The 22,415-nt window shown below is 45.2% G+C and overlaps 2 protein-coding genes across 2 annotated transcripts in view; one reads left to right on the forward strand and one right to left on the reverse strand.

Annotated features, from left to right (window-relative positions):
* Positions 1 to 16,665, forward strand: part of LOC311244449 (bactericidal permeability-increasing protein-like) — a 30,815-nt gene extending 14,150 nt beyond the window's left edge. Inside the window, exons 6-16 of the mRNA XM_084333963.1 lie at positions 7,085 to 7,148; positions 7,735 to 7,795; positions 9,043 to 9,131; positions 11,124 to 11,300; positions 12,152 to 12,211; positions 13,813 to 13,980; positions 14,165 to 14,232; positions 14,319 to 14,361; positions 15,162 to 15,222; positions 15,631 to 15,695; positions 16,019 to 16,665. Coding sequence (XP_084190089.1) covers positions 7,085 to 7,148; positions 7,735 to 7,795; positions 9,043 to 9,131; positions 11,124 to 11,300; positions 12,152 to 12,211; positions 13,813 to 13,980; positions 14,165 to 14,232; positions 14,319 to 14,361; positions 15,162 to 15,222; positions 15,631 to 15,695; positions 16,019 to 16,066 — 904 coding nt within the window. The 3' untranslated portion in view covers positions 16,067 to 16,665. The remainder of the gene's footprint in view (positions 1 to 7,084; positions 7,149 to 7,734; positions 7,796 to 9,042; positions 9,132 to 11,123; positions 11,301 to 12,151; positions 12,212 to 13,812; positions 13,981 to 14,164; positions 14,233 to 14,318; positions 14,362 to 15,161; positions 15,223 to 15,630; positions 15,696 to 16,018) is intronic.
* A 561-nt stretch (positions 16,666 to 17,226) lies between these two features.
* LOC311244456 (PRELI domain containing protein 3B-like) overlaps positions 17,227 to 22,415 on the reverse strand; it is a 38,636-nt gene continuing 33,447 nt past the window's right edge. The window contains exons 4-6 of the mRNA XM_084333974.1: positions 21,685 to 21,755; positions 21,103 to 21,205; positions 17,227 to 20,218 (exon numbers count right to left, since the gene is read on the reverse strand). Of these exons, the coding sequence (XP_084190100.1) occupies positions 20,102 to 20,218; positions 21,103 to 21,205; positions 21,685 to 21,755 (291 nt within the window). The 3' untranslated portion in view covers positions 17,227 to 20,101. The remainder of the gene's footprint in view (positions 20,219 to 21,102; positions 21,206 to 21,684; positions 21,756 to 22,415) is intronic.

Genomic DNA, 22,415 nt, shown 5'->3' on the forward strand with positions numbered 1-22,415 from the left:
CCGCCTTCATAGTGCGGTGGAAACGCTCACAGAGACCATTTGCCTGCGGGTTGTATGCCACGGTGCGGTGGAGTTTCACCCCCAAACTCTCCGCCACGGCGCTCCACAGCTCTGACGTGAACTGGGGCCCTCTGTCCAAAGTTAGATCCGCAGGGGTACCGAAACGGGCCACCCAGGTGGAGATGAACGCCCGAGCCACGTCCGCCGATGTAGTGGATGACAGGGGCACAGCCTCCGGCCACCTGGTGGTCCTGTCCACCATGGTCAGCAGGTGAGTGAACCCCTGGGAGGGGGGCAGCGGGCCCACCAGGTCCACGTTAACGTGATCAAAACGTCTCTCCGGGATGAGAAATGGCCCCAGCGGGGCCTTAGTGTGCCGATGCACCTTGGCGCGCTGGCACGCTACACAAGAAGCAGCCCACCCCTTGACGTCCTTCCTGAGGCCCAGCCAGATGAACCTAGCCCCCACCAGCTTAACTGATGCCTTCACCCCCGGGTGCGACAAAGCATGTATAGCATCGTAAATGCGGCGGCGCCAGCCAGCGGGGACCATCGGGCGAGGTCGGCCTGTGGAGACATCGCAGAGGAGCGTGGCCTTACTGTCCTGGAACACCACATCCTCCAGTCTCAGTCCTGTCGTGGCCGTCCTGAATGCCTGGATGTCCATGTCCGTGCACTGGTCAACTGCCATGGCTGCGTAGTCCACACCCAGGTGCACAGTGTTGACCCGCACTCTGGAGAGGCAGTCAGCCACCAGGTTGTCCTTGCCCGCCACATGCTGCAGGTCCGTGGTGAATTCCGAAATGGCGGACAGTTGGCGCTGCTGCCGTGCCGACCATGGTTCCGTGGTCTTAGCCATGGCAAAGGTCAGAGGCTTGTGGTCCACGAAAGCGGTGAACTCCCGGCCCTCCAACAGGAACATAAAATGATGTGTGGCGAGGAAAAGGGCCAGCAGCTCCCTGTCAAACGTGCTGTATTTCCTCTCGTTGTCCCGCAGTGTCCTGCTGAAAAAGGCCAGAGGCTGCCAGGCGCCGGCCACCCACTCACACACCGCCCCCACAGCATAGTCCGAGGCATCGGTCGTGAGGGCTATTGGAGCGGCCGGGTACGGGTGTGCCAGCATAGTAGCGTTAGCGAGAGCAGCCTTAGCACTATCAAACGCCTGGACCCTCTCAGGGGACCAGTCCACCTCCTGATTGTCCTTCTTGCCCCTTAGTGCCTCGTACAGGGGGTGCATCAAGAGAGCCGCTCCTGGTATGAATCGGTTATAAAAATGTACCATACCGAGGAACTCCTGTAGGGGCTTGATGGTGCGAGGACGTGGGAAGGCAGTGATCGCCTCCACCTTGGTGGGCAGAGGCACAGCTCCCTGTGAAGAGATGTGATGGCCCAGGAAGTCTATGTCTGGCCGGCCAAACTGACACTTGGCTGGGTTAACAATCAGCCCATGTTCATTCAGCCGCTGAAACAGCTGTCGGAGGTGCAAACAATGCTCCTCAGCAGATGTGCTGGCCACCAGGATGTCGTCTAAATACACAAACAAAAATGACAACCCTCGCAGCACAGAGTCCATTAACCGCTGGAAGGTCTGCGCTGCCCCCTTGAGTCCGAAAGGCATCCTTAAAAACTCGAAAAGTCCAAACGGGGTAATAACGGCGGTCTTGGGCACGTCTCTGGGATGGACTGGCACCTGGTGGTAGCCTCGCACCAAATCCACCTTGGAGAAAATGGTGGTCCCGGCCTGAGGTACCCTGGGCTCTACGTCAACAGGTGTCCACAAGGCCGACAGCCTTGGCGGCCGAGGTATCGGTAAAAATGAACCGATTAAAAAACAATCCGTTTCGACAATGTTGACTGCAAACAAGTCATTGATGAGCGACGGCCATATTAGACACATAGCCATAATTTAAGATATAGTTTATGCATTCGCAAATATGAGAGCTCTGTCAACAAGACGGCAGTCTGTTCGCGCGTCACTCATAGCGAGGGGCGTCACTCATAGCGAGGGGGGCGTGTGCGTCAGTGGCCAATCACGGGAACCCGGAAACACAACTGGGTTGGTAAAAGCATAGACGCATCAGGGACCGATGTCCCGACTCCACGAAACGCCCTGCCCGCACGGTTAGCGGGTCCAGGGTTGGCTACGCAAAGCGGGTGGGACCGGGCCGCCTATCTACAGTTCCTAGCGGGCCAGCGCCAAATGGCGGCGGGTGCGCTTTGGGAGTATCATCACATATGGCTACAGCAGTGCCATATGTCGAAGTGGATGGAGAGAACGTTGAGGCGGGGGCTTGTCTTGCAATTCGCACAACCCCACCCTCCGTTTTCAGGTTTGGTGCAGACCCTGTTGTCAGGGTCGGCAGCAGTGACAGCTCTGGCTGACGAGATCCAATCTCTGTTGGCGAAGCAAGCCGTAGTCATGGTCCCACGGGAGGACGCGATGTGTGGTGTCTACTCCCGGTATTTTCTGGTGCCCAAAAAAAGCGAGAGGTGTCAGACCTATACTGGATCTGTCCGCGTTCAATCGTCTGATTGTGGCGAGACGGTTCAGAATGTTGACCGTCAAACACCTGCTAAACGCTGTCAGGGTGGGAGACTGGTTCACCTCCATAGACCAGAAGGATGCGTATTTTCACATCCCGATTTTACCTCCTCACAGGAAATACCTACGCTTCCTGTTTCAGGGCGTGGCGTACGAATACCAGAGGTTGCCGTTCGGCTACTCTCTGGCCCCCCGCACATTCACCAAGTGCGTAGAGACCACGCTGGAGCCTCTACATTGTCAGGGGATACGAATATTTTTCTATCTCGACGACATTCTGCTCCTCAGCCGGTCGGAGGAGGTCGCCAGGTCTCATACCAGGCTGGTGGTGGAATTCCTCACCAAGCTGGGTTTTGCTGTGAACTGGAAGAAGAGTACGCCTCTTCCCAGTTAACAGGTGGAGTACTTGGGCTTGGTTCTAAGCTCAAGGACCATGAGGGCAACCCTCTCGGAGCGGCGGCGAGTGACGATCCTCGACGCGCTCGGGGGTCTCCGTCCTGGCGGGACGGTTACGGCGCTGTATGTGATGCGCCTGCTCGGTATGATGGCATTTGCTCAATCGGTGGTCCCTCTTGGCCTCCTCTTCATGAGGAGGATACAGAGGTGGTTTTCCAGTCTGAAAATAGACCCGGTGAGAGGCAAGTGGAAACGTTTGAAGGTTCCCTTGTCGATACGGGGGGATCTCGCCTACTGGAGGAGGCCTGGTACCCTCACCAGCGGGGTCCCCATGGGCGGCAGGCGGTCACACGTCACGGTCTTCACCGACGCCTCCCTCACGGGATGGGGGGGGACGTGTCGGACCAACGCAGTGGGGGGCAGCTGGACGGTCCATGCTGCCCGGTCTGCTATGCACATCAATGTGTTGGAATTGAAGGCGGCCCTCCTGGTCCTCAAGCGGCTCGGCCACTTGGTGGTGGGCGAGCACGCGTTGGTCAATACGGACAGCACAACGGCAGCAGCGTATATCAACAGACAGGGTGGAGTACGCTCCATCCGTCTGCACCGGGCGGCGTTCGAGCTCTGGCTGTGGGCGTCTCGCAATCTGCGCAGCCTGAGGGCGCTCCACATCCCTGGCAGGGAGAATGTGGGCGCAGATGTGATGTCACGGGGCGGTCTTCATCACGACGAGTGGGGACTACATCCAGACATAGTCAGGCAGGTCTGGGACCGCTTCGGGGAAGCCTCGGTGGATCTGTTTGCGAGCAGACAGTCTCACCAGTGCCCCTTGTGGTTCTCGGTCAGTCGGGGGGACAATCCTCCCTTGGGGGTGGATGCTTTCTCGATCTATCCATGGCCGCCCGGGATTCTGTACGCTTTTCCCCCCATACATCTGATAGGTCAGTTGTTGCAGCGGGTATGTCGGGAGCGCAGGACCTTGATCCTGATTGCACCGGACCGGGGCGCAGCTTTGTGGTTCCCGGTCCTGATCCAGCTCTTGGTAGCCCCGCCGTGGCCTGTTCCTTGGTCATCGCGGGCCCTCTCTCAGGCGCACGGGTCTCTGTGGCAGTTCCCTGTGCTGGGCCAGCCACTGATGGTTTGGCTGTTGAGAGGGTGAGTCTGGAGGGGATGGACCCTTCTGTGGTCGACACCATCCGGAACGCGCATGCTCCCTCCACTATCGCGGTCTACGCAGGTAGGTGGCGTATTTTCCAAGAGTGGTGTAGAGTGGGGGGCTTGGACCCTGTGTCCTGCCCCCTGGACGCTGTCCTTTCCTTCCTTCAGTCTATTTTGGATAAACTGTCGGCTTCGACGGTGAGGGTATATGCCGCGGCTATATCCTCTTGTCATGTGGGGTTTGAGCGTGTTACGTTGTTCAGCCACCCTCTTGTGAAGCGTTTCCTGCTTGGCGCTCGGCGCCTTAAGCCGGTGAAACATTCTCTGTCTCCGAGTTGGGACCTCCAACTGGTCCTCGGCCGATTGTCTGAGGCCCCGTTTGAGCCTCTTGAGCAGGCGTCTTTGGAACAGCTGTCTTTCAAGACTGCATTCCTGCTGGCCATCACCTCCGCTAAGCGCGTGGGTGAGCTTTGTGCTCTCTCGGTGCAGCCTGAGTGCTTGTCTATTCGTGTCAATAGCGGTGCAACTCTGAGGCCTAATCCAGTCTTCGTGCCAAAGAATATCCTGAGCTCTTTTCGCTCCAGGGATATTGTGGTTCAGGCGTTTCATCCGCCTCCTCACGCTGGTGAGTTAGAGGCGAGCCTTCACCTGTCGTGTCCAGTCCGGGCTTTGGGGGTTTACCTCAGCCGGACTCAGGACCTCAGGGCTAGCGATCAGCTCTTTTGTTTGTTACGGTGGCTCTCGCGCTGGTAAGGCACTGTCGAAACAGCGCCTGTCACATTGGTTGTGCGAGGGCATTGCCCTTAGCTACACGTTGGCTGGGCTGGCCCCCCCTGGGGGTGTCAGGGCGCACTCCACTCGTGGGGTGGCGGCCTCTGCCGCCTTGTTAGGGGGGGCCTCGGTGGAGGATATCTGTGCTGCGGCCTCCTGGTCCTCCCCGGGTCCCTTCGTTAGGTTTTACCTCATGGCCATGACTGGGGGTTCTGTCTTCCAGGCGGTTCTGGGGTCTGGGACCTCCCCTGCGTCCCGCCCTTCGGTGGGTTAGCAGGGGTGTGTGGGTGTGTGAGAGTCCGCGCTGCCAGGTGAAAAGAAGCGGTTGATTGGCTAGACGTGTGTCGGAGGAAGCACGTGATAGCCTCCACTCTCCCAGACCGACTGTGGGGGGTAAGTGTGCAGCGACCAGGAAGGGGATTGGGAATTGGCATAACGACTAACACTGGGATGGGAGAAAATTGGAGGAAAAAGGAGGAAAAAAAAAACAAAAAAAAAACAAGGAGCGACAGGGACACTATTTCCTCCTAAGAAGTAACGTCGTCAATGGTGAGTGAATTTAATTGGCTGGTATTTTCTCTCTGCGTTGGTATGCTTTCTGCCTTTCTGTGGTATAATGAGCGATTTCTTTTGGTCCACCGTGGCCCCCTCCCTCCCTCCCCCTCCTCCTCCTCCTCCTCCTCCTCCTCCTCCTCCTCTTCCTCTCTCTCCTCCCTCTCTCTCCTCCCCTCCTCCTCTCCTCTCCTCTCCTCTCCTCTCCTCTCCTCTCCTCTCCCTCTCCCCTCTCCTCTCTCCTCTCCTCTCCTCTCCTCTCCCTCTCCTCTCCTCTCTCTCTCCTCCCCTCCTCCTCCTCCTCTCCTCTCCTCTCCTCCTCTCCTCTCCCTCTCCTCTCCTCTCCCTCTCCTCTCCCTCTCCTCTCCCTCTCCTCCCCTCCTCCTCCTCCTCTCCTCTCCTCTCCTCCTCTCCTCTCCTCTCCTCTCCCTCTCCTCTCCTCTCCTCTCCCTCTCCTCTCCCTCTCCTCTCCTCTCCTCTCCCTCTCCTCTCCTCTCCTCTCCTCTCCTTAATCAGAGTTTCCAACGCTATAGGTCTATATGACAGGCGTTGTACTCTTAAACAGTAATGTATATTTGTAGATCTGGTATGTCATAAATGTCTGGATGTAGCAGTACTGTCTATATCTTTGTATGTCATATATAGATGTAGCAGTACTGTCTATCTGTATGTCATGTTATGATTAATTGAAAATGGGGGACCCTGATGTAAACAAGACAAAAGTCTTTCTCTGGTCTGCATCCCCTTAACAATTGTGTGTATTGAGCCGTACTGTATTGTACCCATTCTGCAATCTGTTAAATAAAGTTTTCATTCATTCATTCATTCATTCATTCATTAATTCATTCATTCATTCATTCATTCATTCATTCATTCATTCATTCATTCATTCATTCTCATTCATTCATTCATTCATTCATTCATTCATTCATTCATTCATTCATTCATTCATTGTCCTTGTGTTACATAAAACCCATCTGTGGCCTTGTGCAGAGGAAGGTGGTAAATACATGTTAAGATATTCCAATGTACAGTTTTGCATACCATTGACTCAGAATGGTCTGTTTTATTGAAATCGTCACAGCAGTATAGTTTGTTTATACTTCAGAAGTATGATATTTAAACATGGTCCCCAAAATGAATGGAAGCGAATGAGGAGCCTGACACCTGGGAGGAATGGGGGTGTTGCAGCGTTGGGGATGTTTAAAAAATATAATTTTATATATAATATAATATAATAATTTGTGCTTCACCTAAAAATTTGGTCAGCAGCCTCCACTGATGTGAAGGTATATAAGTCATGTGATGTGAAGGTATATAAACCATGTGATGTGAAGGTATATAAACCATGTGATGTGAAGGTATATAAGTCATGTGATGTGAAGGTATATAAGTCATGTGATGTGAAGGTATATAAACCATGTGATGTGAAGGTATATAAACCATGTGATGTGAAGGTATATAAGTCATGTGATGTGAAGGTATATAAGTCATGTGATGTGAAGGTATATAAACCATGTGATGCGAAGGTATATAAGTCATGTGATGTGAAGGTATATAAGTCATGTGATGTGAAGGTATATAAGTTATGTGATGTGAAGGTATATAAGTCATGTGATGTGAAGGTACAGTATATAAACCATGTGATCTCCCTCTAACCAACAGTTGGATATTCCAGCCTTTGGTGGACTTTTTCCAAGGATTGGTCAGAGATCAAATAGAAGACAAAGTGAGCACTGGTTTACTAACCCCCTCATGTCTGCCACACCTTAGATCATGTAGAAGTAAAACAGGGGTATGGAGGGAATAGTACTACATGGTAGTACTACAAATTAATGGAAGCGGATATGGACCAGCTAGCCTAGCTTAGCACAAATTAATGGAAGCAGATATGGATCAGCTAGCCTAGCTGTTGGCTAAAAACACCTCTCCTGGAGTTTTAAACACCCAGAGAGGACATTTGTATCTATCTTCTTTCTTTTGTTATTTCTGACATATCTTAGATTGTTATTTCTGACATATCTTAAATAGTTATTTCTGATATATCTTGGATTGTTATTTCTGACATATCTTCTGACATCAGGACATGAACCTATCTCTCTTTGTCAACCGACCGAGTTGTAGTGGATTCAGAAATTCATTGGCACCTTTCATTTCTTATCATACAAATTTGTTTTTAAAGAATGAACATTGGTTTGTTTATCTACCTGCCAAATTGGTCATGTCCGCATCGATTATTTGTCAGATATGTATAGACAATACACTAGTATGATAGTACCGGAACTTCACTATACATTTGATCTGTCCTATTCCAGATTTGCCCTGCTGTTGAAGAGCAGATTGTAAACTTGGAGTCTTACCTACAAGACAGGAAAGGTATTGCAGCAGCCAGCAGTATTTACCTGTACTTTCGACAGCTAGTATTAGTGGTAATTATTATACAGTCAGTGTTGAGAACTCTATTCACATTTATATTCTGTTGCATTCTATTCTACACATATAGAAAAAGAAACAAGTATTTCACATGGGAATGTGTTTCATCTGTGATGTCATCGGATGAGATGTTTTGACGCTACGTGAGACTAATGTCACTTTGGGATCCTATAGTGATACAAATACAATTTATTATTTATTTATTATTATTAATGTGATAATGTAAATGGTACATGCGATAATGTTAATGGTACATGTGTTCATGTAAATGGTACATGCGATCATGTAAATGGTACATGCGATCATGTAAATGGTACATGCGATCATGTAAATGGTACATGCGATCATGTAAATGGTACATGCGATAATGTAAATGGTACATGCGATAATGTAAATGGTACATGCGATCATGTAAATGGTACATGTGATCATGTTAATGGTACATGTGATCATGTTAATGGTACATGTGATCATGTAAATGGTACATGTGATCATGTTAATGGTACATGTGATCATGTTAATGGTACATGTGATCATGTAAATGGTACATGTGATCATGTAAATGGTACATGTGATCATGTAAATGGTACATGTGATCATGTAAATGGTACATGTGATAATGTTAATGGTACATGTGATCATGTAAATAGTATATGTGTTAACATGAAAGGCCAGATGAATTTGCTGTGATTTTGGAACTTCTTTGGCACTCTGCCTTGGAACCTGTGGCTGCGACCGCAGTATAGCAGTGGTAAAACCCCAAGGTGGAGCACTCCCTCCAGCGCAGGGATCAGCAACCCTTTTGATACAAAGTGCCAATTTCAGTGTCTGCCTCATCCTTGAACGTTTTCTTATGTTTGGTCTCTTAACACTCGACATTTTTCAAGACATTGAAAGAAAAGAAAAGTCGTGATGCATGGTCCATCTGAAACACAGAACTCCACTCTTCTGTCCACGAGGGCTGGTAGGCCTGCTCCTTTACTTTAGTTTTCTCAGCTAGCACCCTGCCATCATCCACCAAGCCGCTCCAGCAAGGTTATTTCCCCCTCACCCGCATTCTGAGAAGATGCTAAGTGTGCCAATAGTGGCACATGTACCTAAGGTTGCTGACCCCTGCTCTAGTGTATACTGGCTTTTATTATACCGTGAAGATCATGAGGCTTTCCCCATGATATTCTGTTCTATTACAGTTTCTTACCAGGTGGTTCCACCTCTGGCAGTGGACATCTCTCTCACCGACTCCCCTTTCATAGACTCCAGTCTGGGTCTGGGTCTCAAGGTAAAGATGACTTGATTCCCTACCACCAGAGATGGTGCAGCGGTTGAGGTCGCCATTATCACAGGAATATAGAACTAGAAGTCGTATTAATTCTATTTCATGGGTAGAATGCCCTGAGCCTGTGCAGTGAAACAATGATACATAAATCAGATTGTAAAGTTCGACCATTTGGGCAATTGTGTCAAAATATATGTGCCAGATAAATAATAACAAGAAACACAGCAATGAAACATATAATAATAACTTTATTTGTATAGCACTTTTCATACAGAGGTTGCAGTTCAAAGTGCTTCACAACAGTAAAAAAAATACAGGCATAAGCGAGCATAAAAAATTAAATACAAAGAGATAGAGAGGTAGCAAGGTAAGGCAAATCACAGTTCTTCAGTAATACAAATAATAAAATAGAATAGATTAGATAGAGTAAAAAAGTGCGTTTTGATTCAGTTTAAAATAGGCTAAAAATTATAAAATAGAACGGACAGTAAAAAAGTGTGATAAGATTGTTCAATACAAAATATATAACTCTTAGTACTTTGAGTTTCTTTACAAAGTTCTAACATACAACAGAGCATCGCTCTAACATACAACAGAGCAGTCCATCGCTCTAACATACAACAGAGCAGTGAATTTTACCTACTGGGTTTACATTTAATTCCTGTCGTTTTCCTGCAGTTTAAATGTATTTTCCTGCCTGTCGTGTGTTTGTCGGGGTATTTCTGTGTAGAATAAGCGACAGCGCAGCTAAATGCTAAGGTTAGCTGGTGGTTAGCTGCTAGCTAGCCTGCTACTCTGGTCAGTGTCCACAGCACGTTTTATTATCAGTCTACCTAACCATATGACGGGTGTTTCAGAAGGCACAAAATTACATAGTTATACAGGTCATTTAGGAAAAAAATATATTTGTGATCCTTGATGTAGAATAATTTCTTGTCAGATGTTGGTTCCAGTGCATGTCGACGTCGTGCAGCCAGACCATCCGGAGATCTTGTCATTATGGACATTTGTTGTAGAGTTATTTCACGACAATGTGGTTAATGTGCTTCTTTCAAATGTTCCTGCTTAATTTATGATATGATCAGATAAATACAGTTGTTGGTTACAAGCTATTTACTCAGCCATTTACATATTTCTCTTAGATGGGGTGGCAAATTGAAGGAATTTAAATTATTTACTGACTATAAAATATGTTACATACATAGATAATGGATATATGCAGCCTCACCAGGAGGCATCATATTGTTGGACACAGTAAAGCCCAAGAGCTTCTTTTCATCGTGGTCCTTTACCTGTTGGTGTGTGTTTGACTGTGTGAGTGAGTACATGAGAACATAAGATAAGATATCATTTTATTGATCCTGCACTATTTTACTCTGTCTATTTTATCTTACTCTTTTTATTATTGTCTATGTTATCTTACTCTTTTTATTATTGTCTATCTAAAACTGAATCAAACCATAAACACGATGGCCTGTTGGGATGTTAGATAGATCCTAATGTGAAACTTGTTGATTTTATGTCTGCATGTGTTCATTTTATGCCTGTCTTTTTTCTGTTGTGAAGCACTTTGAGCTGCAGTCTCTGTATGAAAGGTGCTATACAAATACAGATTATTAGCAGTCCACCGCTCTTAATATATATATAACATTATATATATGGTTATATATATAACAGTATTCTCACCGCATATACATCTATCCACACCTGTCTATACTTACCTGCACAGTCCTTTACATCTATATCTGTACTCTTACTAGTTACGCTGCTGGCCAGTATGACTACTACCATACTGTCTTTACACCTGTATCACTGTACATATTATACTATAGTAGTACTAATTTGTATATTTTGTACCCAGTTTAATCACCTGTATATTGCTGTTGCACTTTACTGCTACATTTGCACCCTGGTTGGATGGCAAACCTCTTTTGTTGTGCTGTAGTACTGTACTCACCAGTGTACACCGTTTGCTCGTGTGATGATCCTTTAAAGGGTGAGTTCTACAACATCCAAACCCCCGCAGACCCTCCCTTCGAGGCCCAGCCCTTCACCCTGCCTGAGCGGCCAGAGTGCATGTTGTCAGTGGGTCTGTCGGAGTTCACAGCCAACTCAGCCTCATATGGATACTACTCTGCGGGACTGCTGCAGGCTCGCATCACTGACAGCATGGTGAGCGTGTGGACCAATGTGTGGCACCTAAGTGGCTTTTAACCCTTGTGTGGTGTTCTCCTTTAACCCTTGTGTGGTGTTCTCCTTTAACCCTTGTGTGGTGTTCTCCTTTAACCCTTGTGTGGTGTTCTCCTTAAACCCTTGTGTGGTGTTCTCCTTAAACCCTTGTGTGGTGTTCTCCTTTGTGTGTGCGTGTGTGTGTGTGTGTGTGTGTGCGCGCGCAGATGGCAGATTTTAACCTGTTGCGCAGCCATCCCTGATCCCAGGTCTGATTAGCTTGACCCAGGGCAGGTGTGGCTGTTCCCAGGTCTGATTAGCTTGACCCAGGGCAGGTGTGGCTGATCCCAGGTCTGATTAGCTTGACCCAGGGCAGGTGTGGCTGTTCCCAGGTCTGATTAGCTTGACCCAGGACAGGTGTGGCTGATCCCAGGTCTGATTAGCTTGACCCAGGGCAGGTGTGGCTGATCCCAGGTCTGATTAGCTTGACCCAGGGCAGGTGTGGCTGATCCCAGGTCTGATTAGCTTGACCCAGGGCAGGTGTGGCTGATCCCAGGTCTGATTAGCTTGACCCAGGGCAGGTGTGGCTGATCCCAGGTCTGATTAGCTTGACCCAGGGCAGGTGTGGCTGATCCCAGGTCTGATTAGCTTGACCCAGGGCAGGTGTGGCTGCCATCCCCACATCACAGGATGATCGATGCGAGATCACACCGCTGAGAACCAAACATTCTAATGATGTTGTCACAATGGCCGCCGGCCAGAAAAAGCTATACAGAGAGTTCTACAGAATGATTCTGTCTGTCTGTGTAAAAATCAAACATCTTATCGGTTTGTTTTTCATCCGTCCTTCTCAGATTCCTCCCAGCTCTCCTTTTCATCTCAACACCAGTGCATTTGGACCTTTCATCCCACAGGTAAGACATCCTCTCTCTTTCAGATCTTCATCTTCCGTCTTCGGATGAGATGCTAAACCAAGGTCCTGACTGAATTCGGTCGTTAAAGAACCCAGGACGCCTATAAACGTACGTAAAGAGTAGGGGGTTCCCTGACGTTCCTGGCCAAATTCCCAATCAGGTCTCTGACATCAAGGCCACCTAATCATCCCTTCCCCTTAATTGGCTGATATCAATCCCTGTCTCCTGAGCCGTTCAGCCATTGTGTAGTGTGATGTGTGCCGGGTGCCAGTGTATGGCAGCCATTGAGCCTGCATAGCACAAGGTTGGGTGCTACCAGTGGTGGTGAAGGAGGCTATTTCCACCCTACGCTGTAAAGCGCTTTGAGTGTCTAGAAAAGTGCTATATAAATTCAAGTAATTATTATTATAATTTTTTTTTACTGAAAAATACACATTAAAAAGTATATAATAGTTCTTTAGGTGTGAGATGTAGGTATGGTTATTATAGGAACACGCCAACATTATGGAAATGTGTTTACCATCTTCTCCAAAACTGAAAATTGCTTATCCTTTTTCCTGGTGAAGTTGGACCCACGTACAGGTACAGCAGCCACAGTAGTTAAGACGATTGATGATCACCCATTCACACCCTTTTGTGTTGTATTTTTTATTTATTTATTGTGCATGCATGTTCGACTTCATTTTAAATGTATTTCATGATGGCTGTGTCTTGCTTCGCCTACTGGACTGCTATTGTTGAAAGACAGTCTCCCTCCAGCTAATATCGGATGTTTCAGTCTCCCTCCAGCTAATACCAGCAGCCTTCATCATACCTTCATACCAGCGGCCATCAGGCTCCACAACAGGGCAGGGACTGCTGCCAGACATCCAACTACTAGGAACCTAGTAGCTGACTCCCACCTAAAAGGACAATATACTACCACCTTATGCATACCGCACCTTATGAATACTGTATACTTCATCGGAGCATATATTTAGCATTTGAGCATATTTTTTTAATTATATATTAGATTTAGATGATTGGATTATTATATTATAATAATAATAATAATAATAATAATAATAATAATAATAATAATAATAATAATAATAATAATAATAATAATAATAATAGATTGAATTTATAATGCACTTTTTGTTCGCTGGGATCCCAAAGTGCTAAAATATATTGCATATATTTAGTATTTAGCATCTAGTTTTTTTAGATTATATATTAGATTTAGATTATTGGATTATTATATATTGTAACTATTTATTGTAGGGCAAATATAACTGAGCCTACATACCCTCATCTCGCACCTTGTTGCCCATTATGCACATGTCCAGAGTTAATTATATTGATTTGTTATATTGTTTACACTGCTTTTTTACTACCTGTACCCCCCCTCCCCCATGCTGCTATGATGCCTGGATTTCCCCATGGGGATCAATAAAGGAATGTCTTATCTTCTTATCTAATATCAGATGTTTCAGTCTCCCGCCAGCTAATATCAGATGTTTCAGCCTCCCGCCAGCTAATATCAGATGTTTCAGCCTCCCGCCAGCTAATATCAGATGTTTCAGCCTCCCGCCAGCTAATATCAGATGTTTCACCTTCAGCTTCCCAAGCTGTTCCCAGACCTGCTGATGGAGCTGCAGGTGTATGCCAGGGAGATGCCCGTGTTCTCTTTCCAGCCGGGAGCAGTTAGACTGGACTTCCTGGCTGCCGTCAAGGCCTTCGCCATCCAGACCGACACGACCCTGATCCCTCTGTTTGCACTCAGTGTTGTGAGTCCCTGCAGACTGGACTGTATAGCTTAGAATAGAGCACACACACACACACACACACACACACACACACACACACACACACAGAAAATAAACTATAACAGACCAGCTGTACATGACCGATATGCATTGGAGCGCATAGGCCACAGCCCTTATCAAATCAAATATTTCATCTCATCTGCAGAACTCTACATTCAGCAGTAAAGTCTGGATTTCTGCTGGGAAAGTCAAGGGATCCATAGCAATGAACAAGTAAGAATCATCAGATTTTCAAGAGAATTCTGAATAAATGTAGTTTTAGTGGTCAAACTAACCCTGCTGTTTTCTGTCCAATACAGTTTGACCCTGAGTCTGGCTGCAACTGAAGTGGGAACCTTTAAGGTACACAGTGAAAGAGAAAAACAACCTTATGGACAAGCTGCATCACATTCCACCTGGCTTATGGGGAGGGAAAGTGACGTCTTGTGCTATATCCTGGCTGCATTAAAAATTAGCCGAATCATATTGCCATCATTTACCTGTAGCCGTAGGGTGATTTATTTATAGTGCAAAGCACCTGATCAGTAATGTGATTCAATAATTCACTCACACTTAACCACTCTGCCCCTAGTGGTGATTCACTGACATGACACTTTGTGTAAGACCTGTTCCATCTATGCTAGAATGCTTTGCACCTGTGAGTGACTGACCTTTTTGATAATTGATTATTAGATCAGACATTTTGTGACAATTAAGGACATAAGCTATGAATAGCACACAATGTACAGGCATATTTCGAGAGATATTAGCTGGGGAAATAATGTGTTATGTTGGTGCCTGGTTTAAAGTGGACTTTTCTCCTCTCCAGCTAGTTATTTAGCTAACCTTCGTACTGTCTTTTACTATCATGCACTGTGCCACTAAATAATATTCCTTGCCTATATTATTACCTACTATGCTAATGTCTACTACTATGCACTCAAGACTGTAGCACCCAAGTTTCAACACTGTTTGACAAACATTGTTACTCAGCTGAAAGAGTTGTAGCCTATATCCTTGCTGCTGACCTGTTGTACAGAACTTTGGATAAAAGCTTCAGCTAAATTACAAAATGTAAAATGTAGCCTACTATTGTAATTGTTTGAAATAGCTGACTGTACTGTGTCCCTTTGATATGACTAGCCACACACATTTCTTTACAGACTGCTGCTTTGGAAATAGTTGCGAGGATTGGGATCCAAATGGGTGTGTCTCAACTGAATGGTGAGTCTGTCTTTAGTTGTTTTTTGTATTTATTTTTCTTGTCTTATGCCCCGACATGCTTAGTTGATAAGGTGTAATTATATTTGATTTGTATTGTCAACCTACAAAAATACCAAAACCTACGTAGCATTATTTTCTTCTACTTGGTCTATTTTTTTTAATAGCTAAAAGCTAAAAGTGATGTTGTAATTTTGCAATTGAGGGTCTTACAGGGTTAAAACAAGCCACAGAGCCGTACTGCTCGGGTCAGTATAATTTACCAATGTACTTTTTCCTGGAACAACTCTATGAAGTGACAGTGATTTCTTCAGAAGTGGTTCTGGTTCAGGTGTTACTTCATAAAGTAGTTCCAGGGAAAAGTACATATATTTCTGTCCCTGTCCTTCACCTTGTACTTATCTATTTTAGAGCGACTGGCCGAAGGCTTCGTTTTACCCAGCATGCTGGTCAACACTGATTTGAACACGGAAGAGGTCTGTATTTCTCATGAAGTCACACTGACCCCTAGAAACATGTTGAGATCAATACATGGTCGGAAATATACTTCCAATATCAATCGGGCTAAGTTTTGAATTTAAGACCTTGTAACATGTTACTATTTTACATTTATGAATATGATGTACAGATTATAAAATACCACACAATTGGTAAATGTATTTAAATAAACAAACAAATAAAACAGATACATACACATTTCCATGAAAAACACAACTTCACGGCAACCTCCAACTGAAAATGAACATGTCGAGTGTAAAGAACATTTCTATGGACTCACTCTCGTCTTTAATTGTCACAGGGATTTGTATCCATCTCATCAGACGTGAAGGAGACGGGAGCCTACTGAGAGAGGCATACAGTGCTGGTCAACATGTAGGGTACTCGTCCAGACTCTGACTCGGGACCGTTTATTTAACCATGGTGGTCCCTATACAGAAAAGGAGAGTAACATATAGTTTCTGCCTTCAGATATCATTACCTCATACTCATCTCATCTATGTTTATATTTTATTTTACACTGTCTAAAACATGTGAGGAAGGGGATCAAGTTAAGGCACATGCGATGTAATTGCAGTGTCCTGGGTTCCAATTTGGCCCTTGACCTTTGGGGCTCTTTCTTGGGCCCTATGAAAATCTAACTGGGCCCCCTCTATCTAAAATAAACGTTTAAAAATAAAAAAAAAACTCTTGAAAACGGATTTACTGGATGTGCATCATAACGGCTCCCAGATGCTCGCAAGACGCCACTGCTGAACAATCCACTGCTGAACAATTCTTTCATTTATTTGTATTCATCTAAAAATGTTTGGACCTTATGGTGTTCTTGTTCTGTTCTTGACTTATTGTTATGTTTTCTTCTTGACTTGTTTAAAGAAGATCTGTACGGCCCATGGGGACATTAACGTGTGTTGTCGGGCCCTATAAATAAATTTGATTTGATTTATGTTCCCGTCTTAATGATTCAGAAAAGCAGCTCTTGGGTCTTTTTCAGTCGACAATAAATGCATTTGACCTAAGGTACCTATACATTTTAAGCTAAAGTTGACACTTTCACTACCACTATAGAAGGTTAACACTTTAATTACCACACTACAGAAGGTTAACCCTTTCACTACCACACTACAAAGGGTTAATGCTTTCACTACCACTACAGGTTAACCCTTTCAAACTTCTATCTGGGGATGTTATTTCTCCCTGCTTTGCGCTGGGAGTCGAATATTCTTATTATATTATATATACTGAGCCAGAGGGATGTGAACACATTTGGGATTTAGTCAAATCTGCTTTAATTTTTATTTTTTTTTGATATTTTATTTTAAATGTTTGTCTTACATACAGATGTATGCCCAGCCCATATGAGCTTACAAGACACATACACTAAGTATATAGTATACTTAAAAGGATATAGAGCAAGATGGCCACAAAAAAATTAAACAAACTAAAACATAAGCTGTAAATAATGTACTTCAAAGAAACAAGAGCAAGAGAACAAGACACCTACACAGGCCGGCTTCACCAAACGATGACATCTTTATTTGGAAATCATTTCAGTGTATGCACTTTCGTTGACACTCTTGGAATGTGTCCCAACTCCACCAAAATATAAATATATACCTACGTATGTACAGCCATTGTTTTTTTTGTTTTCAAAATGTTTCGCATTGCATCACAGCATCATACTTCATTCATGAAACCAAGAGACTGCTTGGTAGAGGAGCGCTCTCGTGGCTCGACCACGCTCCAGAATCCACCCCACTGCCAATGCCAACCCGACCCACAAGCTGTCGCATGGACAAGTCACGCCTGAAAAAGTTATTTAAAAAATAAAAGAGCAGAAGAGTTAGCAGGGGGTTTGATGAACAGTCGACACGGAGCGGTGGAGTGTATCCGACAGGATGGATAAGAGTCTAAAATGTACCCAGGGACACTAACGGCAAGACTATCTTGCGAGGCTGTCGCGATGCTGATTCAAGTTCAGGGATGTACTTTTAACAGTGAACTATTTTTATTTTGCATTTATACATTAAAAGGTTTTTACGAGGGAGAACAAGGACACATTATGGGAGTGGAGAAAAGGTTTTGAAGAAAAGGTTGCACGATTCTTTTTTTTAGTAATTCCTATTGTAGTCTATACGATCAACATGGGTCAACATGATCTCTGAGATACAAGGCAATAGGAGAAATTAACTACAATGTGTGTGACATCAGCATCTTATATGTGGGACGCAAGAGAAATGCTATATTGATCATAAAAGCTGGACCGTTAGCAAAACATCACAAGCTTTTAAAAAGAAAGAGAAGTTAAGTTTAACAATTGCACCAGTGCGAAGTGTAGTTAGTTACACCATTGAGAAAAGACAGACATAAATACTGCTTATTATAATGGCCTGAAACAATAAAGGAACAGAAGTTGCAAGAGAGGTATGTTCAGGGTCACGAACGGCCATACATTTTTAACGTTTAAAAAGGTGTTTTAAGCTATATTTATTTTTGTTAAAATAAGTGCTAAATAGTTCTACATTCCAACAGCGCTGATAAATTGTGTAGCAGAAAATAAATATCTGGTATCCCGTTCCCATGTCATCCAATCAGGAGAGAGAAGTCCACAATGAAGTCACTTGTAAACCTTGTTCAACCTAAAGGGCTCACTCAAATATGTTGCCGACAACATTTCAGGCGAGGAATATGATACATTGCTGGATCTTAACTCATATTTCATCTGCAACACCTAGTTTGACAGGAAGTTAGCCAAAATGCCGATATCGCTTACAGCCCCTTTTAAGTTCTTTGAGAATTAAGACATTAAAAGGACCAGTTGTTTTCTTGCTGTTGCCATATTTCAACAGGCTCCTCAAGTAGGCGTTAGTGATCCTGAACATACCCCTATAGCGGAGCTCTTCCTATGACGATGGTGATGGTTCACAGCACGTTGTTCAGAGCTCATTTACACAAGTCCACCACCTCCGCGCCACTCAAAGACAAGCTCAGTACTTCCTCTCACAGTTACAAGTGTATTGTAAAAATAAGTGTGCATTTTGTCAATAAGTTAAAGTACCCAACATTCAAGTATACACACTCTTGTATAGTGTAACATTAACTACACATCACAACACAAGTATTAGAGAATGCACTTAAACAGAGAAAAACAATACATCCATCTTCTCGATGAGTGAATTGTTCCTTTAAATACAGGTGACTCTGTACTCTGCGACGCTCGACACCGACGCGCTCCAATAAGCGGCTCGCTGCGGAGGCGGTGGGAGAGGGTCTGCCGTTTATCATCAACCAAAACCTCCTTTCTAATGGACAGGTCTCGAGCCGTGCCCTCTTTTCTCGATAAAGAAAAAAGGGCAGAGCGTTCGCCACATCCTGTCAATCTCTAAAGGTGCTCCCATAGTCGAGCGGACTGTACACGGACTGGACTCTGCGGAGGTCCACTGGACTCTTTGAGCTTTCATAGTCAAGCGGATCTCCGCGGACCAATTTCCTACATGTCTCGCGCCAGTTTACACCTCGCGCCAGTTTGTGTGACACCAAGTGGGCGCCGCGGACGTCCGCGCGTCAGAAAATAGGAGCTTCGCACTTGGACTCTGCTGTGGGTCTGCTTTGAGTACCCTTTGGGTCAGCTTTGAGCCCGCGGGAGTCTGCTCCGTGTATGGTCCGCTCGACTATGGGAGGGCCTTTAGAGGACACTGAATACACGGAGAAAGAGAGAAGGAAAAGGGAGGAAGTGGATGATGTGATCAATGGAGGCACAGTGTGAATGAGAAATTAAATATTACTATGACAACAAGTACTTGTTTCAAGTGCAATCATGTTCAACCCTGTTAAGTGTACGTCATCACCCTCTCTGCCTAGTGTTGGGAACACTTTTTTTTCTTTCAACAAACCACAGTAACTAGTGGGCTCAGAATTTCCCCACTATGATGTTATTAATTATGCAAACAGAACACATATTGCTGTCAAACGCCATAGGGAAATAGGGCAGTTTCGCATCTTAGCAAAGTCGTTTCCTTTTCCAGAATAAAAGAGAGCGGTTGAAAGTAGGTTAGTCACCTGCCAGTGTAACCATAAAACTGGCATTCATACCAACCACAACCACAATTAACCAGCGTTTGGCTTGGCTGGAGGCTGGTGTTAATTCCAGACCCTGCTGGTATGCATCAACAACAACAACAACAGAAGGCGGGGCGATGTACCGCAGGGGGAGGAGGGTGACAGTAACCGTATGTTGGGGGGGGGGGGGGATAACGGGGCATGGCGTTAGGCTGTGCCGGCAGGTGAGGTGAGGGTTCCCCTTCGAGGGGAAAATGTCCTAAAGGTCCATCGGTTGAGGATGGCGGGAGCAGGGGGTGGGGGGGAGGGGGGAGCAGGGAGGGGGTCATTTGTCTGCCGTGGCCGCTGCCATGGGGGCGCGTATGGAGCCGCACGCTGTGGCCGCCAGCTCCTCGATTTCTGTGTTTAACCGCCTGATGACCCACTCCAGCGCCTCGCGACCCTGAGAGAGAGACACACAGTCACACACAGACACACACACACGGGTCAGGGTTCTGAGTCATAAACCCAACTCCAGATTTTCACACTGTGGCCTATGGATCGGCAAATACACCATATTAATAATGTATAGCACCTTTCATACAAGAATTGCAGCTGAAAATACTTCACAGCAGTAAAAAAAAGTATACTAATAAAGACAGGCATAGAATTTGCACTAAATTGACAGATCAAGAGCAATGCATAAAGTGCAGACATGAAATGAGCTTAGAATTAGCATAAAATAGACAGCAGAAAAATAGACAAAGTCTAGATAAGGCATAGAACGTTAAATGACAGTTTTTCATATTAGGATCTAACATCTTAATAGGCCTTTTTATATTGTGAGATCCCTAGCTGTGCACAGTGTAGAAATTAAATCAGGTTGAGGTAGATGTGAAATATTATTACATTATCTAACATGATCTAAATTAAACGAACCTTCTTACTGTCTTTTTACCATTATGTACCCTACTACTATACTTACACTTATTATATCATGCTAATAGGTCTGTACTACTATGTACACGAATGAGTTCGACACTTCTAGACGAGCAACGCCATTGACCTTTAGCTGCCAGAGATGTACCCCTCCTGGTGACATGTTGTTCACAATCTGTAAGTCGCTTTGGATAAAAGCGTCAGCTAAACTACTAAATGTAAATGATCTCATCTAGATTTGTATCCAGGTGTGAAAGAGTTGCATGGAGAGGGGGAGGAATAGAGAGAGGGGTGGAGGAAGGAATAGAGGGAGGAATAGAGGGATGGAGGGAGGAATAGAGAGGGATAGAAGTAGGAATAGAGAGAGGAATAGAGGGATGGAGAGAGGGAATAGAAGGGCAGGCTCACCTTGCCCGCGTTGGCAGAGATGGTCTTGGCCATGAGGCTCTCCAGGTAGCTCCCCAAGCTCATCCCCTTCACCGTGATCAGAGCCTCTTGTGTCAGCACCGTCCTGAGACACAGACAAACAACAGGGTTTAAACTTCACGCTACATGGCTACATTGATCCGTCACTGAACGGATAGAAATTTGATGAAAGGTAAAATAAATAAAGAAAACAGTGTAAAGCACACGTTTGCAGAAACAACAGGATGGCGACGTATCCGTTCCAAAAGTGAATTGATATAAATTGAAAATAATTAAAACCAGAAATGTTTAGGGATGCTGGTCCCAGTCATTGTTCAAGTGGTCGTTTACTTCTGCATCAGTGACCAGAGCGTCATAGACTCATTATATAATTTGTTTTGTTTACAAAAAAAACATTTCAAGTCCAGCAAGGAACAATAAAGAGCAGTTTCATCAATGCAAACACAAATATATATATGCACAAACTACAAGCTACACCTTTGCCGTTTACAGTGAATGATCCCCAGTGGTTATAGACGCATTTCTTTTTCAAATTAAAATGTGTCAAGATGTAGTGAGACTTACTTTTCAGGATCTTGCGGGTGCGGCCTGTACGTCAACTTCTCATCTACAGACACTATGTTCGTGAAGGAGATCTACAGACAGAAAAGGGTGCATTATAGCTTCAAAGCGCTGCAATCGTAACTGCTGCTAAAGTCAATATTCCAATGCTATGCGTTTGTTTACAAATCATCATGAGAACTAGTTCATTAAAATAATAATCCAGCATTCATTCAGTCTTCTCCAGAGTCAGACCAGAAGATGGATGCCAATTTCCTCTCTGTCCGTTTAGTAGAAAGCAATCCTGCTGCAAGCAAGCCTAGCACAGCACAAATTAATGGAAGCAGATACGGACCGCTAGCCTAGCTTAAAACTCAAATGAGCTTCTGTTCATTTGCAGCCGGACAGCTTTCTACGGAACGCACAGAGGAAAGTGGTATCCATCTTTTTTGTCAGATTCTGGAGAAGACGGTACACGGATTCCCGATAATGTTGGTGTGTTCCTTTAACTCATTCAGCGCTAGACCCCGATGATAGTCGCGTTAACTCGCCATCGCTTGAGCGCCAATCACAAGTATAGTCAGGTTTTAATCGCTATTTCTTTTATTAGCGATATCCATTCATTTTAATCCATCCAGCCTGATGTTATCGTTGGGAATGGGTCTGAGCTCGCAAAAGGGCAAATACCACCACCTACACCTTCCAGCTGGTATTGCACTCCATTGGGAATGATGTAGTTTATTTTCTGCAACGAT

This window comes from Notolepis coatsorum (genome assembly GCF_963971535.1).
Source record: "Notolepis coatsorum genome assembly, chromosome: 17".
NCBI classification, from domain to species: domain Eukaryota; kingdom Metazoa; phylum Chordata; class Actinopteri; order Aulopiformes; family Paralepididae; genus Notolepis; species Notolepis coatsorum.